The sequence below is a fragment of the Ostrea edulis genome, chromosome 6 (assembly GCF_947568905.1).
Source record: "Ostrea edulis chromosome 6, xbOstEdul1.1, whole genome shotgun sequence".
Classification (NCBI taxonomy): Eukaryota; Metazoa; Mollusca; class Bivalvia; order Ostreida; family Ostreidae; genus Ostrea; species Ostrea edulis.
The window spans coordinates 5,208,110-5,235,928 of NC_079169.1; the positions used below are offsets into that span (position 1 = coordinate 5,208,110).

The following is a 27,819-nucleotide window of genomic DNA, read 5'->3' on the forward strand; positions in this document are numbered from 1 at the left end:
AATACGGATGTATATTTAATTGCTGTTATAAAATTTAGAAATTCATTTCAAAATTAAGAATTATCTCCCTCATGAATAGCTCTTATCCTTGGACGAATTTGGCTCCACTTTTTTTGGCACCCTGTTTTTGGCTATATTTAGCTCTAAAACTGCATAGTTATTTCGGATTTCAAACATTTCGGTTGAGCATCACTGAAGAGACATTATTTGTCGATATGCACATCTGGTGCATCCAAATTGGTACCGTATCAGTTTTACATATACACATGTAGAAATGAAAATTAATTGAAAATGAGTGAATTTGATATTCTTGATATCAAAACAATTATTCCCTGTTACACCAAATTGATAACTGAAAAATATTGTGTTTAAAGTCCTAGAATTACACTTAATTACACTTTTACATTGATATATAAGTGAAAAATAATGTATTTAAAGTCCTAGAATTACACTTAATTACACCTTTACATTAATATATGGTATGCATTTTCACATCATTGCAATATTGCTTGACATCCTTCAAAATCGATTCAGTAATCTGATTCACTGTAAAGTTGAACAAAATGAAATAATTCAGATTAAATGAATAATCCGTGTATTTTTACCTCTATATCTGTAACTTTTCAATCATTATATTGCAATTTTTTTACGCGAGAATAAAAAACAACAAAGCATGATATTGTTATACATCCCACGCAGTAAACTTTGACAAGAATGATTTCTGATTTTGAAAATAAAAGTAATTATTTAGATATAATGCATTAATTAATCCAAACTCTCTTGTTTAACAATAAGAATACGAATGGATGGCTATACAAATTTGTGTATATCATTTAATGGAAGAAAAACAATCAGATTGGGTTAAAATTAAATGCAACATTAATTTGGTTTGTTAGTTCTATGAAATCATAACAGTTACAACCACCCTGAAGGAATAAGAATGGTCATTTGTTTAAATACAAATCAAATAAATGATAAATAAAAAATACATATGTACAGTCACATTAAAAAGACTAGGGACAATATTTTGCCAATAAACACCGGTTCAGTAGAAATGTTTGACTAGAAAAACATAACGTTTTAACATTATGCATCCAAATAACAATTTACTAAATGATAAGTCATATATTTTAAAGGAGTATTTTTTTCTTTATTGCCCTTGAGTTATACAACTCATTGCAATACATTTAGTACATATATATATATACACACAATATATCTAATTGTATAAGGTAACAGCGGGTGAGTGGACAGGAGAAGAAATTACAAATAAAATATAATCACATTATGAGATACACATGTTATTAGAAAAATACTATAATTACATTAATGACTTACAACGCTAAACTTCGTATTTTCACAGCTTGTACTAAGAATTTCCCCAAGTTATTATTAAGTTCTTTAATATTGTCTACACTAAAGAGCTCAACTAATTTAAAGACACTTGGTTTTGTGTAATAGAAACCATTAATATATTTCTCTCTCAAATCGATGTAAAATGGACATTTCAGGATAAAATGGAACTCATCTTCTATATCCTTATAATAACATAATTTATAAAGCCTCGCAGTCCTTACAACATTGTTATTCCTGCCTTTTTCAATATTCAAAGAATGTGTAGACGTTCTGATTTTAATGATAATTTTCTCCCTTTAAGTTAATTGGTCTTTTGAGATATGATTGTAAACAAAAGTTATCTATTAAATGTTGATAAAGAACACTTTTGGTGAACTTGAAAGAGACGACATTAGGTTTTGTTTAAATATCCAATATTCTGAATTCTATCATTTTATATAAATAATCCACTTCATGTTAACAAGCACGTGATTCTTACTGAAATATACAAAATTTCATGATTTGCACTGAAATATAAGGACATCTCACTCACACCCTTAAAATACATTACTTATTTGAATTCAATATATGATAATTTGGAATTCTTTCATTTTTATTTGTTCCTCTTCGTACATCGTGTTGTCTTGCCAAATCTGAAAATAAAGCTATTTTTACTAAAAATATGTTTAGTAAAGTGCGTCTCTTTTCCTGTCATGGCCAGTCCTCATTCCTGTTTTAATACAGATTTAAACTCTCTGTGTAAATTTTCTGACAATCACTTGCCTTGCGTGTTTATTACAATGACTGCCTTTTTTATCTTTTGTGTAGTTGTTCAATTGCGTTTTCAAGGTGTTCTAATTTTTTAACTGACTTGGTGGGAGTATTGTATAGATTATTACCAAACTCAATACTGCTTATAGGTTACAAACAATATATATTACAGTAATAACATAAATGAAGACATTAAATAAGTTTTAATAATAACAATATGTAAACACAAACTAGATCATGCGTCTCAAATAATATAAAGAACACGTACACACTGGATTATTTTTATATTCATTAACAGGTATTGTTGTTTAGAGTAAAATATAATCCCATTATAGACCTCCTAAAACTTTTGTCATTAACGCCATTGGCAGAGCTCTCAATTTTACAATGTCCAACATTCATGAACACCAGAAACTGCCGATTTACACGTGGTATTTCTTAAATCACACTCTGTATTTTTAAAAGTATTCAAAGAACATGTGAAAACTGGCGATATTTATATAGACAATCTGACATACGCACGCTTAACTTATCTTATCAATAATCCATTTGTCCATCTCTTTAAAATATCAATACGTTTTAGGGAAAAGAATCCATGTATGAATTTTTAGGTTTTAATCCTGAATGTTTTCTAAATATCAGAACAACAGAAAGAATAAATTAATTTCCATATTTGACAATTTTGCAGACGTCTAAACATACCGATAAATAATAGATAACGATAAAAGTAAAATTAAAACTAAATTATTGCCTAAATACATGTATAAAATGTTTGTATTAAATTATTGCCTAAATACATGTATTTAATGTTTGTATTACATGTAAATGTTTTATGAAATTTACAATGATATTGTCCTCAAGATATAAAATCCAATGTCCTTTATTACAATCATTTTCATTGGACAAAAATAAAGCAAAATGAGAATTTACACATCAATAAATCCAAAAACGATATGTATACATACGCTCATGAAAACAAATAACATAGTGCGGGGAAACTATTTAAATTATACAGGGAACGGATTGGAATTATAAGAATCAAACATTCTTTCGGAAGAATTTATCGATGTGTAAACTCTCGACATTTTTTTACTCACAAACTTAACATTCAGTTTGTGACTAAAATGTCCAGAGTAAAAAGAATGTTTAATCCTATAATAATAGCCCAACAGTCGTTGCATACTAATGTAGGTACGAGTATTTGAAGAATTCTGTGTAGTGATATTTTCTAAAATTGATATTAAAATTAATACTTATATTTCGAAATACTTTAACAGATCTGCTCTAAACTCTCCTAAAACATTTACAATGATAAAGTGCTGGCTAATTATTTTTTTATTTTTTTTAGAAATGCAAAATATTTCATGGTATTACCTGAAAATACAATGAAAAGTGATTACGATGTATTTGGCATTTTATCATGAAATATGATACATATATACATACCTTGTTACAATGTATAATTGCAAACTTATAAACTAATTCTGCGTAATCCTGTATGTAAACTTATACAGTGTTAATTTTCGTTTATTAATTGGTTAAATTATAGCAATATTGAGAAAGACCACAAACTACCTATTATGTTGTCACACTGATTCTGACTACGGATAACTCCGTTTACGTGAACACGATATTGGGCTCAGAGCTGGTGTGACCGGTTGACAGGAAATGCTTACTCCTCCTAGGCACCTGATTCCACCTTGGTATATCGAGGGGTCCGTGTTTGCCCAACTTTCTATTTTGTATTCCTTATGAGATTGATCACTGTCCGCTATACCTTTCATATGTATACCATGTGTATATGCATGTATTTCGATTTAATAGATATCCACTTGTACATTATATGTTCCGCTTAACTTGTACCAAGCAGTGACCATGATCATGTTTTAGGAAAGGACATAGGACTAAGACCAAAGTTGTCTGCATTTTCAGGATTTCTCTATTTCTCTTTGCAGTATGCAATTCTTAAAAGAATTAATAATGTCATCTGATTACTTCGATTTTTCGTAACATGTGACGTTTCGAATTCATCATAATGCTTTTCAACAAAGTGTATATATAACATGATTGATGATTATTTGCAAATGAATGACCACTGGGTGATTGGTTGTATGTTGTTTAACGTCCCACTCGAGAATATTTCACTCATATGGAGACGTCACCATTACTGGTGAAGGGCTGCAAAATTTAGCCCTATATTCGGCGCTTACCGACTTTGAGTAGGGAGGGGTCTTTATCGTACCACACCTGCTGTGATACGGAGCCTCGGTTTTTACGGTCTCATCCGAAGCACCGCCCCATTTAGTCGCCTCTTGCTACAAGCAAGGGGTACTGAGGATATATTATAACCTGGTTCCCACGGGACACCATCATATTTACATCCGACATATACTCTTAACAAAAATACCACTGTGAAGTAATATTCGTTAAGTTAAAATAGTTACTTATAATTTAAACGTTTTACTATAATGTATCAAAGTTTATTTTGTAGTAAATCAAAGTACCGAAGATCTTACTGCATCTATCATATGATAAATCAAAGTTTATATTCAACTACAATATTAAAGTTTTTGACACTAAAAATCAAAGTCATAACGTTTTCAATGAAAATCAATAAAAATTAAATATTCCAAAAATTTTCCTTTGTGCCAATCAATAAATAACCTAATATCGTACATGAGAAATATCATCAACTGCGCTAGACCTTCTCCTAACGAATAATCTCAGTATAATCGAATATTGTAACTGTCCGTCCGTGAACCATTCCTGGACGTGAAAGGTGAAGATAACGAACAGTGATCAATCTCATAACTCCTATAAGCAATACAAAATAGATAGTTGGGCAAACACGGATCCCTGGAAACACCAGAGGTGGGATCAGGTGTCCAGAATGAGAGATATACACACCATGTGCAGGTGATGTAAAATGTGGTATCATTACCCTGTTTATTGCCAGATAAAGTCATTCGAAGTTTGTCAAAAAATAAAATCAATTTAAAAAAAACAACCTTTATCACGAATGGTAACTATAAATTCTATAGACAGAAACTAGTTGATACTGACAATTACATATTAAACATTGAGACGTCAATGAACATTTGTGTGACTTGAGTAACAAATCACATAATTAATCTTGCCAAAGAAACCATCCCTAATAAACTCCTAACAGTGAAAAAAGACGAACTGCCTTGGATAACTAATGAAATAAGAAAAAAGGAAGAGGAAGCGACTTAGGGGAAAAAAAATCAGACAATGAAAATCAATGACAAAGATTTAGGTCAATCAGGAACCAAATCGTGAATTTACTTTCAAAAAGGCAACAACAAAAAACAACAACAAAAAATCAACAACAAAAAATCAAACAATGAAAATCACTGACAAAGATTTGGGTCAATCAGAAACCAAATCGCGAACTTACTTTTTAAAACGCGAAAATATGAGATAATAAATATCACTGGCAAAGATTTAGATTGATCACAAAACCAAATTGTAAATTTAAAATGCTAAAAAATGCATTTTATGATATACTGTCGAAAACAAGGAACAATAGACGAAATCAAATTTATCATAAAAGATTTGTTGAAACTAGTAAACAAATTATCAGGCCCAAATGAACAAGAAAATATTGACATCTTAGTTTCTGAAAATGGCAAAATATTTCATGACGACTTCGATAGATCTAACATTCTAAACAACTACTTGGCTGATCAATCAACTATCGACTCTAGTAACACCCCACCTATAGACCCCCTTCTCCATCTGATAATTCGTAAACAGAAATCGTCATAAACGAACATACACAGCTGCTCTCAACTATGTTTTAACAAAATTTCACGAATGGCCCCAAAAATAGTTGATTGCGTTTAATCCCAAATAAAACTCAAGAGTCTTCTTATTTCTAGAAAACAAAATCTGACCAATTAGCCATGAACTCTATGCCCATCCCTGAAGGAAATGAACGCAAACATTTATATTTATCTTTATCTGCTAATGGAAATTTCATTGAAAATATTATAGACATATTAAAAAATTTAAAAAGCCGCTAAATATTAAGTTTGTTGAGAGATCTCTTCAGTCACACAATGTGCTTCTCTTTCGTCCGACCATTCACAGAATATGCGGGTACTACTCAATCTGTTGTAAACATTAACTAGAAAAAGCGGGCAACATAATAACGGGAGCAAGAGGATAAAGTAGTTCACTTCTTTTTGCACTGAAATTGGAATAGAAACCAATCTAATTAAAATTAGATCTTCCATCCGCTCCCCGGTTTTCGATACTTCCATGCGACGTATCGAAAACCGGGGGCGGATGGAAGATCTAATTTTAATTAGATAGGATTAGAAAACTAATAAAAACGACGACAAATACACAAGTTAATTAATACAGTATAAAGTGATAAATGGATTTACACCGGGATCTTACAATCTAGTACCATCCCCCTCAAAATCAAGACCATAATGTCAATCCACTATTTGTCTACGTGATTATACTCATATTGCTTAAATTTTGTATGATTCGTGCATTCTCATCATGTTTGCTTTACTCTTTCATTTTTGTGATTTACTAACAGTGGCAATCATTCCAGTTCACTCTCCTTTTGCTCTCTTTCCTCTCTTGTCAAAACGTTATCGCTATTCGTTAACTTATAATAATGATAGAGGAATTGATATAAGTGCATATGCACATGTTTTCCAATCAACAAAAAATCTCAACAATTCAAATGATTTACAATCATAAATTTTTTTTAAAAATTAAATACAGTTGATTTTAAACCTAAAAATGCTTTATCATAAGATATCTTAAAAGGAAATGTATGATTCAGATTTTGAAGGCAAAAAATAAGATGTATACAAAATGATAGGAAAATTAATATATTTAAAAATAAAGAAAAATTCAACCAAGGCCAGGGTTTTAGAAAATTTGAATTATGAAAAAATCGGCAAATGACGTCCATTAATCATTCGACCTTTAATCTTATGATATAACCTTCACCTTCTTTGTACTTTACAACAAAAGAGTCCCGTGGGGATCCAGTTTAGAATAGGTCCTCAGTACCCCTTGCTTGTCGTAAGAGGCGACTAAATGGGAAGGTCCTTCGTATGAGACCGCAAAAACCGAGGCCCCTTGTCACAGCAGGTGTGGCACGATAAAGAACCCTCCCTGCTCAAAGCCGTAGGCGCCAAGCATAGGCCTAAATTTTGCAGCCCTTCACCGGCAGTGGTGACGTCTCCATATGAGTGAAATATTCTCAAAAGGGACGTGACGTTAAACAATATACAATCAATCATAAAACAAAAGACTGTTAATACGTGTGTCCAAATATCTCTCTTTTAGCTACACAACAAAAGTTACGCTAACTTATTTTAACAATTACACCGTGTACAACCGTTACCTTGGGGGGGGGGGGGTCGCTAATGCCGCCAGGGGGGTCGATTACCTTCGATAATACCCGCTTCAGAGTCAGACGAAAGGTAGGTCAGAGCTTTTTCTTGCATTTGTAACCATAACTTCAACAAAATATTTATCACACGGAACAATACGATAATTAAGCTACATCTACATATATATGCAATTTGTCTGGATTAACCCGCTAGTTTGTTCAAACACTTGGACACTATTTGCAGAATTGAAATGTTTTGCTGTTGCGGTGATAAAAACATTGAATTATATAATATTGACGCAGCAAAAGTTGCTTGAATGTAATCTATACGTATCACTTCACGTTGCTGTTTATTGCTTTATATTCAGGATTTGGAACATTCTTCTTTAAAGAATGCATGGGGTTGATTTATCTAAATTTGTTAAAGTAACGGAGGGGGAGTCGATTTTGCGGTAAAGATTCAGATAGGGGGAGTCGCAAAACAATCTAAGTTTTTATAATTTAAGGGACATGGACACGATTTGAACCGAAATTGTTCAAATTTTATATTCCTATTTTTCATATTTATGGTTTCATTATTTAATCAATACATGTATTTTACAAATATTTTAATATTTAGTATTAAATTGAATAGTATCCATACATTTCCAATATTTTGCCTTTGATATCTTTACAAATTGTAATGATACAATGTAGTCATTTCATCATGAACGCACTCTGATGCGCGTATGAATCTTGATAAATCTAGACTGGCACATGTACGTCTATTTTAACGGATGGAAATTCTAAGAGAAATGAAAGTAGAATGTAAATAAAAGAAATAGCTTTCATTTCTGAAAATGCATGTGGGTATGAACTGCAACGCTTCACACCGGCCTACTTCATGGAGCGCCTATACCGACACTAGGGGTGGATTCTTCTGATTATTCAGGTGTAAGATATTTTGTTGGCAAAACATGTACAGTATTTACATTATTTTAACGCAAAATAAATTGGATGTCGTGCTTCTTTTATTCTATGATAACTTTTAATTCACCAAGGAACAAATCAGATATACGGACTGGTGCGGAAGGGATTATACATTGTAAAGTATCGATAATTCAATGTTCAAGGAATGAAAAGGCTCTGTATAACTAATTTGAATGCTTTTACATTACAAAAAAAATTCAAGCATTTAAAGACATCAATCGTTGTGGGCGAGTGGGGTTTTCCGCAATAAGAGGAGAAATATTTCCTGTACTTCCACGTTCCCGCCCAATAGTTTTATCGGTTGCCAATTCACGTTACTATTTTCGGCCAATTTCAGGTGAGATATATACACATTGATATATGTCTAATGATATTTACAAAAATACTGATTAGATGTGTTGAATAACCTTGCTTATACCTTGGTTTAAACGTTTTAATGAGTTACAGTGTACATGTAACGATGTATTACTTTGTAATGAAAAAGGTACAAAAAATAATGTATTCTATATACAGAAAACAATGTTCATGAACAGCTTAAAAATGTCCAAGCAGTGCAGTTTACATGCATCTATGTATCACATCTGTTAGTTTAAAATTATTGAGTCTGTACGTTGTCTTTATGAGCCTTCAGAGAAAATGCAGTTTATCTTCACTTTTTCAGTCCTAAAATTTGACACAACATGAATTAGTAATAATTTTTTAAAATACACCTGTATTCATGAGAATACCGAATCATTCAATAAGGTGAGATACTGTACGCGCGCTATATTAGTAATTATGTAGTACATTTTAGTAATAAGGTGAGATATTGTACGCGCGCTATATTAGTAATTATGTAGTACATTTTAGTAATGAGGTGATATACTGTACGCGCGCTATATTAGTAATTATGTAGTACATTTTAGTAATGAGGTGAGATACTGTACGATCGCTATATTAGTAATTATGTAGTACATTTTAGTAATGAGGTGAGATCAGATTAAGATCGTTCCCTATCATAAAATATCAGGCGAGATAAATGCAAAATTGAGGCCTATGCTCGGCGCTTATGGCCATGTAGCAGGTAGGGATCTTCATCGTGCAACACCTGCTGTAACACAGGGCCTCGGTTTTTGCGATCTCATCCGAAGGACCGCACCATTCAGTCACCTCTTATGATAGGCAAGGGGTACTGAGGATTTACATCGCTATTGGTATGCACTGGTGGCAAAAACAAATAAAACTTGTCAACATCGATTTAAATGTTGCCCATGGTGAATAAATTAGACCCCTAAAAACTGAGTTTTTAATAATATCTCACAGTACTTTCACAATCCGAAGGGCGCATGTGACGTCACTGTACCACGTGACTACCTACCTAATTAACTAGACTGTTCTATTACAAACCCTTCAAGCATATTTGTAGCCTAAAATCAATTATTATATACTATTCTCTCTTAGTATCATAAATTTGCAGAAGGAAGATACCGCCGACTTCACTGATGCAGTTTTTCTCTTTCCTATTGAAATTAAATACTTTAAATGTAAAATGTGAATAATGTGAATAGATATTTTTATCATATTTCGCTTGAACAGTCGTTAAAATTGCTTCGAGAGTGACAGGCTAACTGGCCGGGTTAGAATTTCAACATAAACGTTTTGGAGTGAGCAATACATTGTAGTCCATATAATGTAGTATCTCGTGTTTCCGGCGTCCGTGTTTACGTTATCCTCAGTTTCGTATTCTATGTGCTATTTATGAAATTGGTCACTTTTCGTTATCCTCATTTTTCATTGTTTTCATCAACACTCAGAATTTTTTTTTTACACCCAAGGGATCAAAGACCATTCCGTTCCGCTACTTGTCCGCAACTTTCATTTTCATTAAGACTTCAAAGTCTCTTAATATCGAAGTATCAAGATCAAAACTATGTAATAGGTGAAGGTCATGATAACATCTTAAAGGTGTTTAGCAGAGGTCAGCTCCACGAACACGTCTTTACCTGTGACCAATAGAAAGGGCTTAATCTGGTAAATATAGACATTGCACCTGCTATCCAATCCTATTTATTTATAGTCTATGTATATACATGAATGAAATAGTATCAAATCAGCACATTTTCATTCTTATGACCTACATTTACGTGTCTTCTTGTTGACCTTGAGCGTTAGCTGTCTAATATTACTAGTATATAACTGTCCGAATTTTAATTCAAGAGAACTGTTTTCATATAGCCTCTGCAAACATTGTGCAAAATTAAATGCCTTTTAAAAAAGAGTAAGCATGCAAGATGAAGATAACGAACAGTGATCAATCTCATAACTCCTACAAGCAATACAAAATAGATAGTTGGGCAAACACGGACCCCTGGACACACCATTTAAGTAAATGAAGACGGCACATGATATTGGATTGACATTTAACGTGCAAAACACGAACTGACATTTATTAAGATAGCTCGGCGGAAGATTTCCGAAATTGTGTGTTGTTAGAAGGTCAAAATTGAAGAACGTAATATATAATGAAGGGTTAGTTGTCATTTCATAATTTTTATGCGAATATTGTTAGGTTAATCTAATTTGATGCTCTGGGCTTTACAAAGAATAATGCATAATTCGACATTGACATTGGTAACTGATTAAGAGATATTTTTAAATGAACTCCCAACACGAGTAAGACTCGTTCTTATTTAGGGTCAACTTGTGTATAATGCGACGAAGACAATTTTCATAAATGAATAAGTTAACTTAGTTTGTAAGAATGCATTAATCATGTAAAATTATACCAGATTAGATACATAAGTTGAACATATTTTGACAGTACACTAAAATTTCAGTACATAATAATTTCAGTACAACAATATCCTGGCATGCGATAATGGACATTTACTTACTAGACTATTCCAGAAATAATAACTTGATTTTACCCAGTATAGGAATGAGATGTGTTGTGGTCGACTGTGCTAATTGTAGTATATTCAATGTGTATTATATAAAAGCTCTCTTTTCTTTTAATTTGTTCAATTATATATAGCGTGCAAGGGTTTCAACAGTATCGTTTAAAGTCAGCATTTCGCAAATTCTATAGTCGTTATATATTTAAACGATCTAGTTTGCCAATACAACCTTTCATTGGGTCAAATGCTATCTGACCTGTTTCATAGCGATTGTTGGGTCGTTTTGGCACACTGATTTTGACTACGAATAACTCCGTTTACCTGATCGAGATATAGGGCTCACGGCGGATGTGACCGGTCGACAGAGGATGTTTACTCATCCTAGGCACCTGATTCCACCTCTGGTGTGTCCAGGGGTCCGTGTTGCCCAACTCTCTATTTTGTATTGGTTATTGGAGTTATGAGATTGATTACTGTTCGTTATCTTCATCTTTCTTTTAACTAAATTGTTTTGTTATTAACGATGCAAAAACAACGGTCTAACCAGGTTACTCCTAAAATTTCATCATCTCTTGTATCATCTATGTCGAGTTTATTGAATCTTGTCCAGAGAGAGAGAGAGAGAGAGAAGAGAGAGAATCTCCTCTACATGTACATGCATTATCCCTGGTATGCTACACCACTTACCTAGCCTGGCAAGGACCACAGGCTGAGGTGGAGCTGTCGTCTGCCGCTATGGGTAACTGGTCCATGACGTATACATTGGGATCTGTAAAGATAGAAGGTTACAGGTTACAGTTATTCCAGTCCACTCTTTGCTTTGATTCTACACATTGGAAGCGTACAGGACATGCCGTTTCCGTTCTAAGCCTTTTTACAATAGACATTGTGGAGTAGTCGTAAATCGCACCCTGTATTCAGGGCCGTAACTGCCGATGAGGCAGACGAGGCAACTGCCTCGTCTGATTTTTTGGCAAAAAAGAAAATAAAATTATATAAATGTTATATTATAGGATATATGTTTAAAATGAAGACAAGCACCTTTGTCTTTGACACCATATTACGATTCTTTACATAGTACAAATGAAACACAAACATGATAAATTGGGATTTAAAAAGTGTCATTTTCAGTCGTAAAGTCAATCGGCGGCCCCCAATCCCCTGCCTCCCCTGATTTAGAACCCTACTTACGGCCCTGGTATTTTATTTCTTACATTTTACATTCTGGCGATCTCCTTTCATTACGACTCGCCAGATCAGATGACGGACCGCTGTTAAGTGTATAATATACATGTGCACCAGTCACGGTGACTGAGTGGTTAGGGCGTTGACAATAGCATGTTAAAAAGAACATGAGATGTGCCAAACACTAGACACTATTTGATTGTATTCAGAATTAATTTGTTAATTAAAAACGATCTGCTTTAAACGAACTTTTACTTGTATAGTTAACCTATGTAAACAAAAACATGGCACCAGGCTTATTTACATAACATGAAATTGTGAGCTCTGTATCTCTCATGTACCTTGACAACTGATATTCAAATTTTTGCTAACCATTAGAAATACCTTAGTTAAGCAATCTAAACATTAAAAATGAAATTTGAAAAATGTCGGCTCAAATCGTGTCCATGTCCCTTTTTGGCCGGAGGTACCGTGTCGCGGCAGACGTTGGTACAATAAAGAACTCTCACTGATACGGCCCTGAGTGGCATGCATAGCTCTAAATTTGTGTCTGTGTACCTTCGGCTGGTGACGTCTCGATAAAAAGTGAATATAACGAACAGTGATCAATCTCATAACTCCTATAAAGGTGAATATAACGAAAAGTGATCAATCTCATAACTCCTATAAAGGTGAAGATAACGAACAGTGATCAATCTCATAACTCCTATAAAGGTGAATATAACGAAAAGTGATCAATCTCATAACTCCTATAAAGGTGAATATAACGAACAGTGATCAATCTCATAACTCCTATAAAGGTGAAGATAACGAAAAGTGATCAATCTCATAACTCCTATAAAGGTGAAGATAACGAACAGTGATCAATCTCATAACTCCTATAAAGGTGAAGATAACGAAAAGTGATCAATCTCATAACTCCTATAAGCAATACAAAATAGGTAGTTGGACAAACACGGACCCTTCGATGTGAGTAATATAAGTAGGCTGTTCGAAAAGGTTCGCTTAAAAGTTCCGTTGAGATCGTATTAGACGCCCAAAGCCATAAAATATATATATTTTTAATAGTTAAACTTTGGGTAGATTCCAGTAAACATGTAAATATTTTATGTTTTCCCAGGAATTCAACAAGAAGTGTTTTTGAAACACTGATGTCCCTGTATGTAACCAAAGAGAGGTCTTGTTATAAAACATGTGAGATATGAAAACCCTATTGTTAACCATTCAAAGGTTATGACCAAGGTTAATTATTTTTCAAAAGTAGGCCAAACTCCCAGTTTAAGGTCATTAGGTCAAAACTTTTAGTACATGTACTAAAAGAAATGTTGGTTGGTTGTATATTGTTTAACTCGAAAATTAGCTTCATGGAGCATGGCGTTGCACGTTTTCATTTTTAAAAAAGTAGGTTTATGTATTGTTTCAAAAAGTCGTGATATATGATACCGCGGCACAACAGTACACAACAGTAATGAAACGTAATTTTGAAAAGGTTTGAACTATATTAGGAACGTTCCCGCTTTATAATCGTCCATTATGAATGGTAAATACATTACTGAAACTCATAACGACAACGTTATGCGACGTTTTTGGAGCACCGAGCTCTTCAAAGATTTGGTGCACGAGCCGGGAAAACAAATCTACAGGAGGAGGCGTGCAGGATATGGATCACATGTCTCTAAACATGGTGTATAAATGACATGACAGATATCTTTTCTGGGTTTTGAAGTCCTGCAACACCCAAATATAGCCTGGTTCTTGCCACATTAACTTTGGCCTTAGTTTCCCAATGTGAAATTTACTCTGCGTATTCGGTGATTCTCGGATATAACTGAACTAAAACGCAACATAAACATGATTTAAAAAACACACTGACAAGTGATGTTGCCAAAACTAAGAAACAGTCTTTGTCTGTTTAAAAAGTGTTTTGAACACTTCATGAAAAAGTTAAATGCCGTTTCAGAAATACCTCCGCACACATTACATTTTTTATTTTCCTTCAGACAATGATTCAATAAATCAACTTTAAAATATCTAGCATTATTTCGCAATTGACATTACAGCGGTTTACGATTTTCAAAATTGTAGCATGTCTTATGTTCTGGGTGATATAATCATATATTTTTGACAATCCAATGTTGGGAGACTTCGAATAGGAAAAAGGTATGTCAATCCACAAATTTATTTCAAATTAAATGCCAATTTTACAGTTGTAGGAAATCACCACATGATAAAGCGGCATTTGCACACATATGAACAGTAGATGCACTGGATGAATATTTTGCATATGATATTTAATACTCCAACTATAAACAATACAAAATTTAAATCATTTGAAAGGTGATTTGGAGAAGTACACATTTTCATTACAAGAAATTATTTTGGTCCTTGTTGACGTCCACCACTAGATTAGGAAAGTCAAACCGGACCTAGAGGTTATAAAACTTTTTGAGCTCTAAATCGTATTCGTACTCAAAAGTGAAAGTTATAAAACTTTTATAAAATCATTCTCATACTCAAATGGAGTACAAGCTAAGAATTTTCGAATATGTTTCGAAGCTTGCTCAGGGTTTTTTTTACTTAAAAACAAACATGTTTGAGTATGAGTACAGTAAATGTTTATAACCTCCAAGCCAGGTATTTTCTTGATAAATACGATTTGTAAAATCATATATTGATATTTTGGTGTGTAATACTTTTCCTGGGTAACAAATCGCAACGAAAAGTCGGACTGTGATAAAGCATGTTGTCTTTGTATTTTACAACAGGGATGCAATTTTTTGTCGAACTGATATTTTGGTTGCATGTTTTTACGCTGTTACGCCCCCTGATTAACATTTTGATATGACTAAATCGAACAGAAACAGCATTTAAAGATAAGAGTACCGGAAAGAGTTGACATCTTAAATATAAGTCATGAGGTCACTCGAGGACAAATTGACTCTGCAAATTGAATTTTAAAACAAGTCAATATATTGCATAATAAAAGCAGAAAATAAACTATTAATTTCAAGTTATTATCTACTATTCCTGAAAATTGGTCAAAACCTCTTCGAGAAATCCCATCTAAAAGGACAAAACATAATAGAGGAAGCAAACCTAAGAAAAATAGTAAGGAATACTTTAAACATTTTTAAGCGTATTAAAAGTTTATGACATCCTATGAATGAAACAACAATTGAAGCTTTTTTTTAATCAAGCAAGCGTAAAATAGTATCAACAATATGAGTGTTTCTGTATGTGCAAAAGAGGATAGGGTTACATATGAAATATATTATTATTGTCGAGAAATATAGGCAGGGCTTGCTCTGCGATCCTATTATGAATTATCATAATAAAATACTGTTTAATTTAAATGTTTTAAAGTGATATTTAGGCGAAGATGAAACAACGTGATGGAGAGATAGAGAGTGAGGCTTGTCAGCCCTCTCCCCGTTATAGACATGACCACAAATATCAATTAAAGTTCAAGACTGCAACCGCGTACATCTGTATTTTGTTTTCCTGCTAAAATATTACCTTCCCAAAAATGATCTCTTTACGTTAGAATATATATATATATATATATATATATATATATATATATATATATATATATATATATATATGTTGAATTTTTAAACAAATAATCCTATATAGCACTAAAATGACTAACAACACAAACATTTTTGGCCGGTCTGGTCCTTCCTTGGGACAAACGAAAAAAGTTTTAAAGATGTACAAAACAGCTAGCACTAAATCTACAGATGTATATTCACTGCAAATTACATGTTGATTTGATTTTGGTTGGGTAATCAATATGATTGCTAATGAGCGAATCTGGACACGTCTTATTCATCTAATGTTGAAATTGATCGTTCTGAATATCTTGTAACATTTCGGTGTGTCTTATTCATCCATCGTGAACTCTTCTGTCATAAGAGGCGTTACCTTTCCTTTTGCTTTTCCGCGTGTGTACGGTTGATACATCTGACGCTTATTTCTTACATGAAAAGGTGAAGATAACGAACAGAAATTAATATCATAACTCCTATGAGGAATACAAAATTAAGACTAGGGCAAACACGGACCCCTGGGCATACCTTAAGTGGGATAAGGTGTCTAGGAGGAGTCTGAAAATAGAAGATTAATCCACACAATGAAATCTTATTATTGTTGAAGGATTTTAGAACATGTTAAGGGCAGGCGGTTTCTTCGTGTTTTTCCTTGTAATTACTTATACTTGAACGCAGTTTCTAAGATCTGGGGGTTTCCTATAAGTAAGTAAGTATACCTCCGTACATGCAGACATACATTCACACACACACACACACACACACACACACACACACACGTACATACATGCACACATACATGTGCATATATACAAACATGCGTGCACTAAACTTTATGACGCCATAAACAGTTGTTTCTTCAACAACAATGGAAAACGTAAATATTCATATCTAGTGATCAGTCATCCCCCCCCCCCAAAAAATACTTTGTAAAACATCACTCTGATTCCACGCACAGGTACTCTGAAGTTGAAATAAAAAATATGCTGGAGTTCCTCTTTGACAATATATTCGTGGTAATAGGTGATCAGGTCTTCCAACAGTCTGTTGGAATTCCCATGGGCACGAATTGTGCTCCTTTTTTAGCTGACCTGTTTTATCTTCCTATGGAGCAGAATTTATTCGAAAAATTCTATGTGTGACGACACATTCTTTTGTTGTGACCTTCAATACGACATTTAGATATATCGACGACGTTTTGTCTATTAACAATAATAACTTTCATTCATATATCGATTCGATATATCCCTGTGAACTCGATATAAAAGACACCACAGAGTCATCCACATCTGCTTCATACTTAGATATTTTATTGAAAATAGATACTGATGGTAAACTAACAACTCAACTTTATGACAAACGGGGTGGTTTCAGCTTCTCCATCGTCAACTTCCCATATTTAGGTAGCAATATCCCATTATCACCTGCATATGGTGTTCATATCCCCCAACTGATTCGATACGCAAGAGCTTGTCCTGCGTGTAGTTAGTTTTTAAATCGGGGCAGACTACTGACAAACAAGTTGATGGTGCAGGGGTTTCAACAGTCTCTTTTAACGTCAGCATTTCGCAAATTCTATGGTCTTTATAACGGTCTAGTTTGCCAATACAACGTATCATTGGGTCAAATGCTGTCTGACGTGTTTAACACCGATTGTTAGGCCGTTCTTGGCACACTGATTTTGACTACGGATAACTCTCTATTCTGCATTACTTATTGGAGTTATGAGATTGATTAGTGTTCGTTATATTCACCTTCCATGCTTAGATACTTACACACACACATATATACACACACATACATGCATATTTACATAAAGGTCATGAGAAGAATAACTCCTATACGCCCAAAAAGCCTACGAATTTTCCTTACCCCGTTCCCTCAAATTCAACTCATAAACCATATAGGAACAAACTGACTTTCTCTCGAGATTTTCTAGATCCACATTACAGAGGCGGATCCAAGAAAACTAGGGTGTTGTACCTCAGATGGTACTTTTTCCTGCCAACAAGGAATTGCAGACCTTCATTATGACTCAACGTAAACTTTATTTAGTTAAGATGTTTCAACCGAAATTGAGGCTAGGGGGGAATGGTGTTTCCAATCTGCGTTTAAGTTCTCCAGATCGTCAAAATTTACAATCATTGATAAATCTGGAAGACGTAGATAGTTTTGATAAGGAAGGAATTGGGAATGATATTTTAAAACAAACAAAATACTAGTACCAGTTTTTCTGAAATGAAATATCTCAGTTGCAGTTGTCGACACGATCGATTTGAGAAGCGCAGATGTTTTAGAAACGACAACTGGTACCAGGATAATACGCGGAAAAATTATTTATCATTAATGATTAATTGGATAATCGGAGAGGAAATTTGTTTTAAAGTCGTGTTGATATAAATAGCTTTGGTTTGGTGACTGAACATGCACAAAAATTCCACACATGTACATGTATATGTACATATTCAGGTTACTGTGATAACGGACCGAAACTTGGAGTCTATATATTTTTAGCATAGTGGAGAAAGAGAGAGAGAGAGAGAGAGAGAGAGAGAGAGAGAGAGAGAGAGAGAGACAAGGCCCGGAGAAAACTGACTTGTACAGTTTCCATATTACACTTGAATAAACAATACTAATTCTGTATGCCGATCCATGATAATAATCGTATATCACAACATGCGATCTGAATGTTTTTCTAATCCGGAGAAAATAAACCAGTTTTCACAATATGATATTCAAACCGTAATGTATATCTTATAAGTTATAGTAGAGCGCATCCGTGTGTGCTTTTTAATATTTAGGACCTATCATTTTTTTCTTAATTTAAACTAATGTTAATTCTTATCAAAAAATGAATTTATAAATGCATATTTACAAATGAATTGTACCACAAATGTCATCTTCGTTTTCATATATAGCTAGACGGCCGACCGACATGAATTATTTTGTCTACCTGAGTGAAGTGTGTTAAACATTGCATGTTTACATGATACCAGGGATCAGGAAGTGTCGGCAACGAGCTGATTGGCTGAATATTACCCAATTCGTTACCTTTTCCGGGTTCATTGAAGTCGTGTTTAATTCATTGTTCAACTTTGACTTGGTTGCGCGGTCTCCTTGAAATATTATCAATGAAAATACTCAGTGTCGGCCACGAGGGATTATTGATTTTAATGTAGATTAGGAAACCTTCAACCAACCCGAGCGGAAATATTAGGGAAGTTTAAACTTCGAGCAAGTGCAAGTGACCGAAAACAAAATCCTGAAACACTCTCAGGGAAAAAACAGATACTTTGTTATCTATTTCAGTTCTAATATATATACATATATATATAGATATATTTCTTTTCTTCTTTTTCTTTCTTTTGATTGTCAATATTTCTTACGAGAATACAAAATACACTCGGAAATTAATGATCCTGTTGACTTGAAATAAACAAAGCCACATTGAAAGACTGGGCCTTACATAACTAAGTGATTGAATAACAAAGACAGGAAAACGTATAGAACTTCTAACAACCTTCTTTTTAAACAGAAAAAACGAGTGCGTTTGTTCTTAATTCCCATTACGTCAAGTGGGAGAATCTATTGTGGGAATGACAAGATCTCTCTCGTAAGGAAGGAAGTGTCAGCGGGAAATATTTACATGCCTTTAAAGGTTAGTTCATTATTGTTCCAACATTTATTTGGGCAGATATTGCTCCTGCAGAATTTTACGGGTATACAGAATCTTCCAAACTTAAAAAAGAAAATACGGTGTTTACTATTTTTTTTTTTGAAAATTCAAAGTCATACAAATAATTATTAACGGGATGTACTCAGCACGATAACTGCAATAATATTATTCAATTTATGTCTTTTATAAGCATTCCAATTGTTTGAACATTGTTTGAACATATGACGTTTCAGTCAAAGACATTCACCACGCACTTTTAACCGTTCGTAAGGTGTGCGACTATACCTGAATGTCGTCTGCAATTCTATGGATTTTTCTTTCATTTCAAATTAAAATCTCTGTAGAGGACATTTGTGAAATGAGCTATCTAGTAAAGTATATGTCAGATAAAAAAATCTTTTCTATATTTTTTCCCTTTCTATATTCATGCTATTCCGCACAATTGTATCGCCCCGGGAGTCTTCATCGCTATATCTGTAACGTATACGGATGTACATGTCATGTGTGAAACTGATTATAAATGATACATTTGTCATCTCAATTTTATGATCATGTGACCGAGGAAATCCCTTGACAAAAATATGTTTGATTAAAACTGTAACGTACATCGTCTGACATTTACAAATAAATGTATTGATCAATTCTAAATAATTGAAACTCTGAATGCAGTCATTCTAATCCATGACTTGTTTTAAAAATGTGTTTCCTTTTTTCAAATATTTACCAGCAACCCTTGAAGGTAACTTCCACTTCATTTTAATAATTCATTGTTTAGACAATATGGTCTCTGTGTGTTTGCCGATAAGTATACTTGCGGCTAAATTGAAAAACAAGAGCTTACGAGAATAATGAGCACGTTTTCTGAAATCCTAAATGACGTCCCAAAACAAATATTTTCGGTTAAGAATAGAGATATTTTATATGAGATTCTATGCCACTAAGTTCCATATTGTACTTTGTTTTTGACAGTTGTGTGGTATCCTCCTTAAGCTTTGATAATGACTCATGTCCCGTTAACAAAACGGCAATGGACATTTATTTCAAATAATGATAAACGTTAAATATTTTCAAAAGGTTTGTTCAAATAAATAAATTAGACCATAAAATAAATCATAAGGATAATTATTCAATGATAGAGACACCTTAAGATAATTTTATGGTTTGCTTTTATATATCTTATGAAAATTGATTTGATATCACTTCATTTATATTGAATAACGGATTTTAACAATTTTCCAACCAAAGCGAAGTGAGAGCAATTAAAACTTCTTTACACGCAATAGGTTTTCACCAGAGATACCATAGGTGCTTGTTTGTGACCACCCCCTGTTTGATATATATATATATATATATATATATATATATATATATATATATATATATACGTTATTTAGGATATGTTACATTGAGGGGAAACTGCCATGTTTTGATATTTCTTGATGCTTCCCACTAACCCAGTTCTGATTAATCAAACCATGAGCAAAAATGGTCAATACCTTTTGCGTTCTTTATGGGGTTTTCATCAGATTTAATATCGAAATGTATCATCGAATATTATACCTAATACAGTATTAAAATACGTTTTCAAAATGGATCGATCTAGCAATGCAAGGATTTCAAGCATTCCAATGTTATGTCAGATCCGCACAGCATACTCCTGTTTATTGCTGTAAAGAAACGTGTCAACATTTGTCTTTTGTAGGTATCCAATCAATTGCAATTATCTGTCTAAAATGATATAAGTACTGATTATGTAGACAAGCATAAAATCTAGACTACATGTATTAAATATTTATGGCTTGTTGATGAGGACAATCGTGGTTTTATCGCTCCAACCAAGAGCACACTATCGACCGAGGACGAAGTCCGAGGTAGAAAAAGTATATATTGAAATCAACATGCTACATGTACAATTGTTTTTATAATATTTCTGTAGATCGATTTTTGAAACTACAGGGGTTGCAGTATAATTGTAGCAGCTATAAATGTTTTATTATTAGTGACGTGATATCATTTCAAATGATAGATTTTTCTGAATTAAAACGAATAATAATAATATTTGGTTGATAGTAATAGTTTAAGGAAATAATAAAGTGTGACGAAAACTGCTTTCATATTTGCTTTGCTTCACATTGGCAACGTCTCCAGCTTTGGTATTTCAATATTACATGTAAGTTTCTAAAAACGATGTTCGTATTTGAAAGCCGTATCACTATGTGATTATCAACTATCAATATTTTCTTGAAGTGCCTTTAGCGTCCCTGCCTCTTTATAAAAATTATTATGATTAACTGTTTAGCAAATTATGTTCCACCTTCCAATTTCTATAGAAGTATTGATCTTGTTAGAAAAGGAGAGACAGAGTGAGAGAAAGAGAAGGAAAGAAAGAGAGTGTCTTCCAAATTAGGAGATGTCATTCCTGTTTTGAAGAGTGTACGCTAGTTAAAGCTATATATACCGTAATCTTTGGATATTATCGTAGGAATAAAAAAAAAAAACATGTGTGTTTCATATCAAGCTATATAAGTTATACACTTTATGCAAATTATGCAATTCAACTCTATCGGATTAAAAAGTAATCAAGTTAATGTCCTATTTAATTATTTATTCTCCGAGTCGGATAGTGAACGCCCCATTTCGAATATTCCTGATCACGTGACGTTGCACACAGAATTTCCAAAGTCAACAATTACATGGCGTCGTGAAAGTGTGGACGGCCTGCAGGCTGTTGATGGGACACACTCAGCGATAAAAGACAATCAGACGGAAACAGTGTAGAGGGTTGAGCAATGGAGGGGGAGGGGTTAAATTTCATGTTTGACACGAAGTCACCATTCAGTACGACTACATACTGTAAATGAAATCCTCAACCCCCATTGTGTCTCTAATAATATTTTTCTCGTGCGCTTGCGCTCATCAACGATAAACGTTACTCCTTCATCAATGTGCATTTTAAAAAAATCATCGATTTCTCCTTACATTGAGCAGACCAGTACTCCTATAATACCCGTATACAATTTGTCAAAATTTTGAAATCGTGCAGTGTATTGTTTTTCATAGATTATACTGGCAAAATGTTGGTCTGGTTTTTAACATTGAACAACATACTGTGTAATACGGCACATGTACCTAAAACTGGTAAAATGATATTAAGTTTTTTTCATTATCAGAGCTTACAAAATTAACATTTTTTATCTGCAATTGATGACGAACATGTAAAGTGAATGTGTAATTCATGCGGCAGATTTGATAGTCATCTATATATACCTATTGATTTCAAAGGAGTTTGATTATGTAGCCCAAGATGTGCATAGATGCAATCATTAAATCATGTCAATTTTCATATTTTTAGCATGTTACATCACATATGCAGAACCGTTTTAAACAACAGAAAATGACATTTTGTGAAGCAATAATTATAATCTTTTATTTAAACTTGGATTATCAAAACTTCTATCTCTGAATGTAAGGAAACTCTGGAAAAATGTTTGAAGTCTTTTAAATGTACCAATAGGTAAATCGCATGTCCGTTCAAACCTGTATTTTTAGATTGCGGTTCCAGAATTTTTCAAATTGTTGTATGCTTCAGCGAGTAACTTTATTATCGCGATCCGGAAGACCTTATCATACATACAACGAGATCTATATTTGTATGTAGAGGAAGTTATTTGCTTTTCAGGTAAGGTTTTCTTAATTTTGGGATTTATAGACGTAAATCATATTTTTCACTTCATTTATAGTCGTTTTCAAGTAGAGTTACCTTAAAAGTTATGATTATGACCAATTTTCTGCAAACAAACCTGCTGTTTCCAGACCTTGGTGCTATTGTTATATTTTCGTTAATTTGACCTCACATGGATCATGTGCATATTATATATAGACGACCGTTATAAATCATTTTCGTAATAAAAAGCTTTTTTAAACTTTAAGATATACAATTATCCAAACCGACTGCATGTCGATTTGTGTATATCGAGACATTTTGATAAGCACTGTTCGTAATGAAATAACGTTACTATAATTTTTATGCATAAAATACACTTCAGGATCTGAAGTATTCAATGTTATGGTGGATCGTTTGTATATTTATTCAGTGCATCGTTAAGACTACCACAAGACCCGATAAACCCGACTTAAGCCTCCTTGAAGATGAACTTCATCAAATGATATTTACATTGTATATTTCCTATGTTTTTGCCCTTGGTATCTTTGTAATGATGAACAAGCTGCAGTTATAAGCAATGTGCGTATGAATCTTGGTAAATATGATACACCTATTTTAATGACTGGGAATTCCGACAGAAACGAAAGTAGAATGTAAATATAAGAAATAAAGCAGTTCTTTTCATTTTGAAAACACATGGGGATATGAACTGCTACGCTTCACGCCGACAATCTTTTCATGAAGCATCCACACGCTCCTCAATAATACCTGGGTATCCCACGTGAAGCATCCACACGCTCCTCAATAATACCTGGGTATCCCACGTGAAGCGTCGCAGTTCATACCCTCCTGTATTTTCAAAAAAGAAAATCTAATTATGAGATTCAAAATTCTTTTAATACACAAACATAAAACTTACTAAACGTTCTTTCCTGTTTACAATCTACAATAATATCTTTTTTATGATCCCATAAGAAAATCAGTATATTCTATCTATCATAAAATCAAACCTTTACATGATATGATAAACGCTAACTACATTACGAGTACCGATATCATCTTGTTGTCGTGTTTGGTATTGGAGATATGATGGAGGTTGGCTGTTTGTGAATTGCCCTGATTTTGAATTCTCAGACAAACCTCAAAACATGACACAGGGTGGACAGGTGTAAATATTCATCTCTCATTCATTCAGGACATGAAGTCACAGTTTACATATATCCTGTTCTCTATGCATTTTCTGTCTTACTTTGAGTCAGAATAAGCATGAAATTAGAATTGGGAATTAATACTCTATTTCTGTATTAATGAATATAAATAAAACAATTCAATGAATACCTTTCGATACCAGTATTGCATGTATATGTATGTTAATGCAATAGAAGAACGATTTTGATATATGTATATAAATCATTAATGAGGGGGTTCAAGCGGGGTTTTTCACATCAGGCTGCTGATAAATATGGCATAATGATACAGAAATAGACGTGTGTTTTATAAATCAATCAACAAGAATTATTCAAAATTGCGGTGGGACTACACGTGATGGGACGTGAGTGCATAAACTTAATTAACGTTATCTTCTTTCGGTAAAAGAAATATTCATCACTTCCGAAATTATAGATATGTGATATGCATAATGAAATGTTAAACAACATATACTTCAAAGCAGGTAGATGAATTTCGAGTTAACAAGGTCGCTATTATAATATTCTAAGAAATGGAAGAATTTGTAACCTACGTTTACGTGCAGAAATAGAAGATGAAAATCATTTTATTTCAGTTTGTCCATTTTACAAAAATCTTTTGATAGTGTACATAGAGAAATCATCTTATCAAAAATAATTCCACTTTCAAATTTATTCAATTGATATTAACTAGAAAACAAGGAGGTTATCCTCAAGCATTCATTAATCATTATTATAAATTATTGTGTCAAACAATCTACACTGCTTCATGTTAATATTACTGTGTATATCACGTTTCTTTATGTTTATACAATTAAATTGTACAATCGTTTCTATGTAAATATTTTAAACCTAATGAACTACATGGTGTTTTATTCAAGACGCGAAAGAACAGTTCTGATTACTTTCCTTTTGACAAATTAAACAGGAGAGCTCACAAAACTAAAACCTCTTCATAAAATTCACCATCAATGATTGATTGATGGAATGATTGATTGATTGATTGATGGATTGATTGATGGATTGATTGATTGATAAGTCATGTAATGATATTGTATAGATAGATATACGCATGTAATAGAAGGTTTTTAACACCGGTATATTATAGAGTATTAACTTCTTGTTTTGAACAATACATATACTAGTAATTAATATATTTAGAACATTCTTTATGATAGGCATACTATATATGTGTCAGATACATATAATGTTATTTATGTCTCTTCTTGTATCAAAATATTATCGGCATTTGGGCAATACAAGAAAATTCTAAGTATTTATATAATTTCAGGCCTTTAAGGCCAGGAAGAGTTCATCCGGTATAGGTCTGCAATGGGAGGGAGGGGGGTCAATTTAAACATTTTTGTAATTTCAGGCCTCTGAGACCAGGGAGATTTCATCCAGTCAGCAATGGGGGGGGGGGTCAATTTTGGCTATACTTATTCCATGTTTGGTCTTTTAAAAAAACTAAATTCAGTTTAAAATACAGTTTCGCCTAAAATCCAAGTCCTATTTTCATTATACATTTCTCCTAGCGACCACTTAGGTTCAAATTTTCTTTCCTATTAGAATCTCCGTTCAACGAAGGTCGTTTAAGTATGGTTTAACCACCTAAGCAAGAGGATGAAAAAATATATATGCGACCAATACTCTGCAAAAACATATTTCCATTGCAGATCCCCGCGAAACCAAATCTGGGGATACTCATTACAAAATCGATGTTTCTATGGACTTAATTTTAAATCCGGATTCGGTGTCGTTGTAATAAAAAAAGATAAAACTTTGTATTATCATCATCCAAGAGATTCGGTTGAACAGAAAATAGTTAACGATACGACCGTTCAGAGTTATCTTTTCCTAGCTTTACACATGTATACCAAAATACTCGTGCAAAAAGAACGTCGATTAATTCTAAAATGAATGATTTACCTAAAATGCAACTGAAACGCACCTGAGAACAAAACTTTATATCTTATGATGTCTATAATTGATTACAATGCTATTGCTTTCTTCGTTTACTGCAATTTATACAAAACAGTTCTTAACTGCGTTCAGACGAATTCACACATCGACTGATTTATATGATATCAACACAAACAACGTGTTAATAATTTTAAGATAAAATGGCTTGAATGGAGCAGGTGTTAAGAACAGTATGTGGTTGAAGAAAGACAATCGTGCAAGATGGTTTGCATCAAGAACATTTCTGTAAACGTATTTTAAGCTGTCGACAAGTGACCTACATTTCTAAGCAATAAAAAAAGGGACATTTTTTGTGATAGTTGAAGTTTTCTCTATGCGATGTTTATTGAATTCTTGCCATTTCATTATGTAATGTTTGTGTCTTACAAAAGCTGTTGATATTGAACATGACGTAAAAACAGCTAAATATAGAACTGATTGTTATGGAACCCCCCCCCCCCTCCCCTTACATGTCAATACACAAAAGATTTTGCAGAAATCAGCACTGTATATCAGTACGACATAACTACTTATAGACACAACACTCTAACCACGGGCTTCTACTGACATAGCTTTCGTCTCTCACACTAAATAAAAAGACAGACGTTACACACAGAAAATGCATGTCTATCAAAAACGAGAACCTGAACATGTTAGTAGTACCTTACTTGTCTGAGATTCGATCGTAAAAATTAATCCATGTTGAGATAAATGTCTGGTTTCTGCCAGAAGAAGTGAGGAAATGGCCAGTGTGGGCGCAATATTAAGAAGTATTACAGGAAATATTTCCCCTGTATTTTGGAATTTTTATCTTTTATTTCCTTAAGGAAGTATTTGTTAGAATCCGGTATTATAATCTTAGCTTGCTACATCAATTTAAAGGAGAATAATCTTTTAATATAAATGTTCTATAAATATCACGCATTGTCCTGCATTTGCAAGCTCCATTAGCCATGACTAACATGTAAATTAATCACGTGACTAAAAAGATAATCTACTGACATCCCCCCCCCCCTATCCTCGTACTTTTTTCATCAAAGTGCTATATATAAATTGCATGTATAGAAATTACTCCATTTAAGGAATATGCGAATATTTTTGATCACAAGGGAAGGCATAAATATTGGTACTGCTCTATTATTTGACTACTAGGGAAAAATAAACACACACCTAAAAAAAACTTATATTTTTTCAATTCATAACACACAAAAATCATATTGAAAAATGTCATCTAAGTACTGAGGTACACATGTAGAAGGA

General features: G+C 33.2%; 1 protein-coding gene and 1 long non-coding RNA gene across 14 annotated transcripts in view; one reads left to right on the plus strand and one right to left on the minus strand.

Moving 5' to 3' along the window:
- LOC125646011 (transcription factor ETV7-like) overlaps nt 1–27,819 on the plus strand; it is a 59,219-nt gene that overhangs the window by 202 nt on the left and 31,198 nt on the right. For 2 of the 13 annotated variants that reach the window (XM_048872105.2, XM_056141361.1), the window contains exon 1: nt 19,513–19,728. The exons of 7 other annotated variants lie outside the window; for them this stretch is intronic. In XM_048872105.2, coding sequence (XP_048728062.1) covers nt 19,717–19,728 — 12 coding nt within the window. In that variant the 5' untranslated portion in view covers nt 19,513–19,716. Of the gene's footprint in view, nt 1–17,061; nt 19,729–23,371; nt 23,426–27,819 lie in introns of those variants that run through there. 4 more of the 13 variants (XM_056141360.1, XM_056141362.1, XM_056141367.1 and 1 more) reach the window with 3 other exon arrangements.
- On the minus strand, nt 816–27,387 carry LOC125646024 (uncharacterized). Its single transcript, XR_007359550.2, has 3 exons — nt 27,228–27,387; nt 12,022–12,103; nt 816–1,988 (listed from the first exon to the last, which is right to left on the minus strand). It is a non-coding gene; the product is annotated as an uncharacterized LOC125646024 (long non-coding RNA).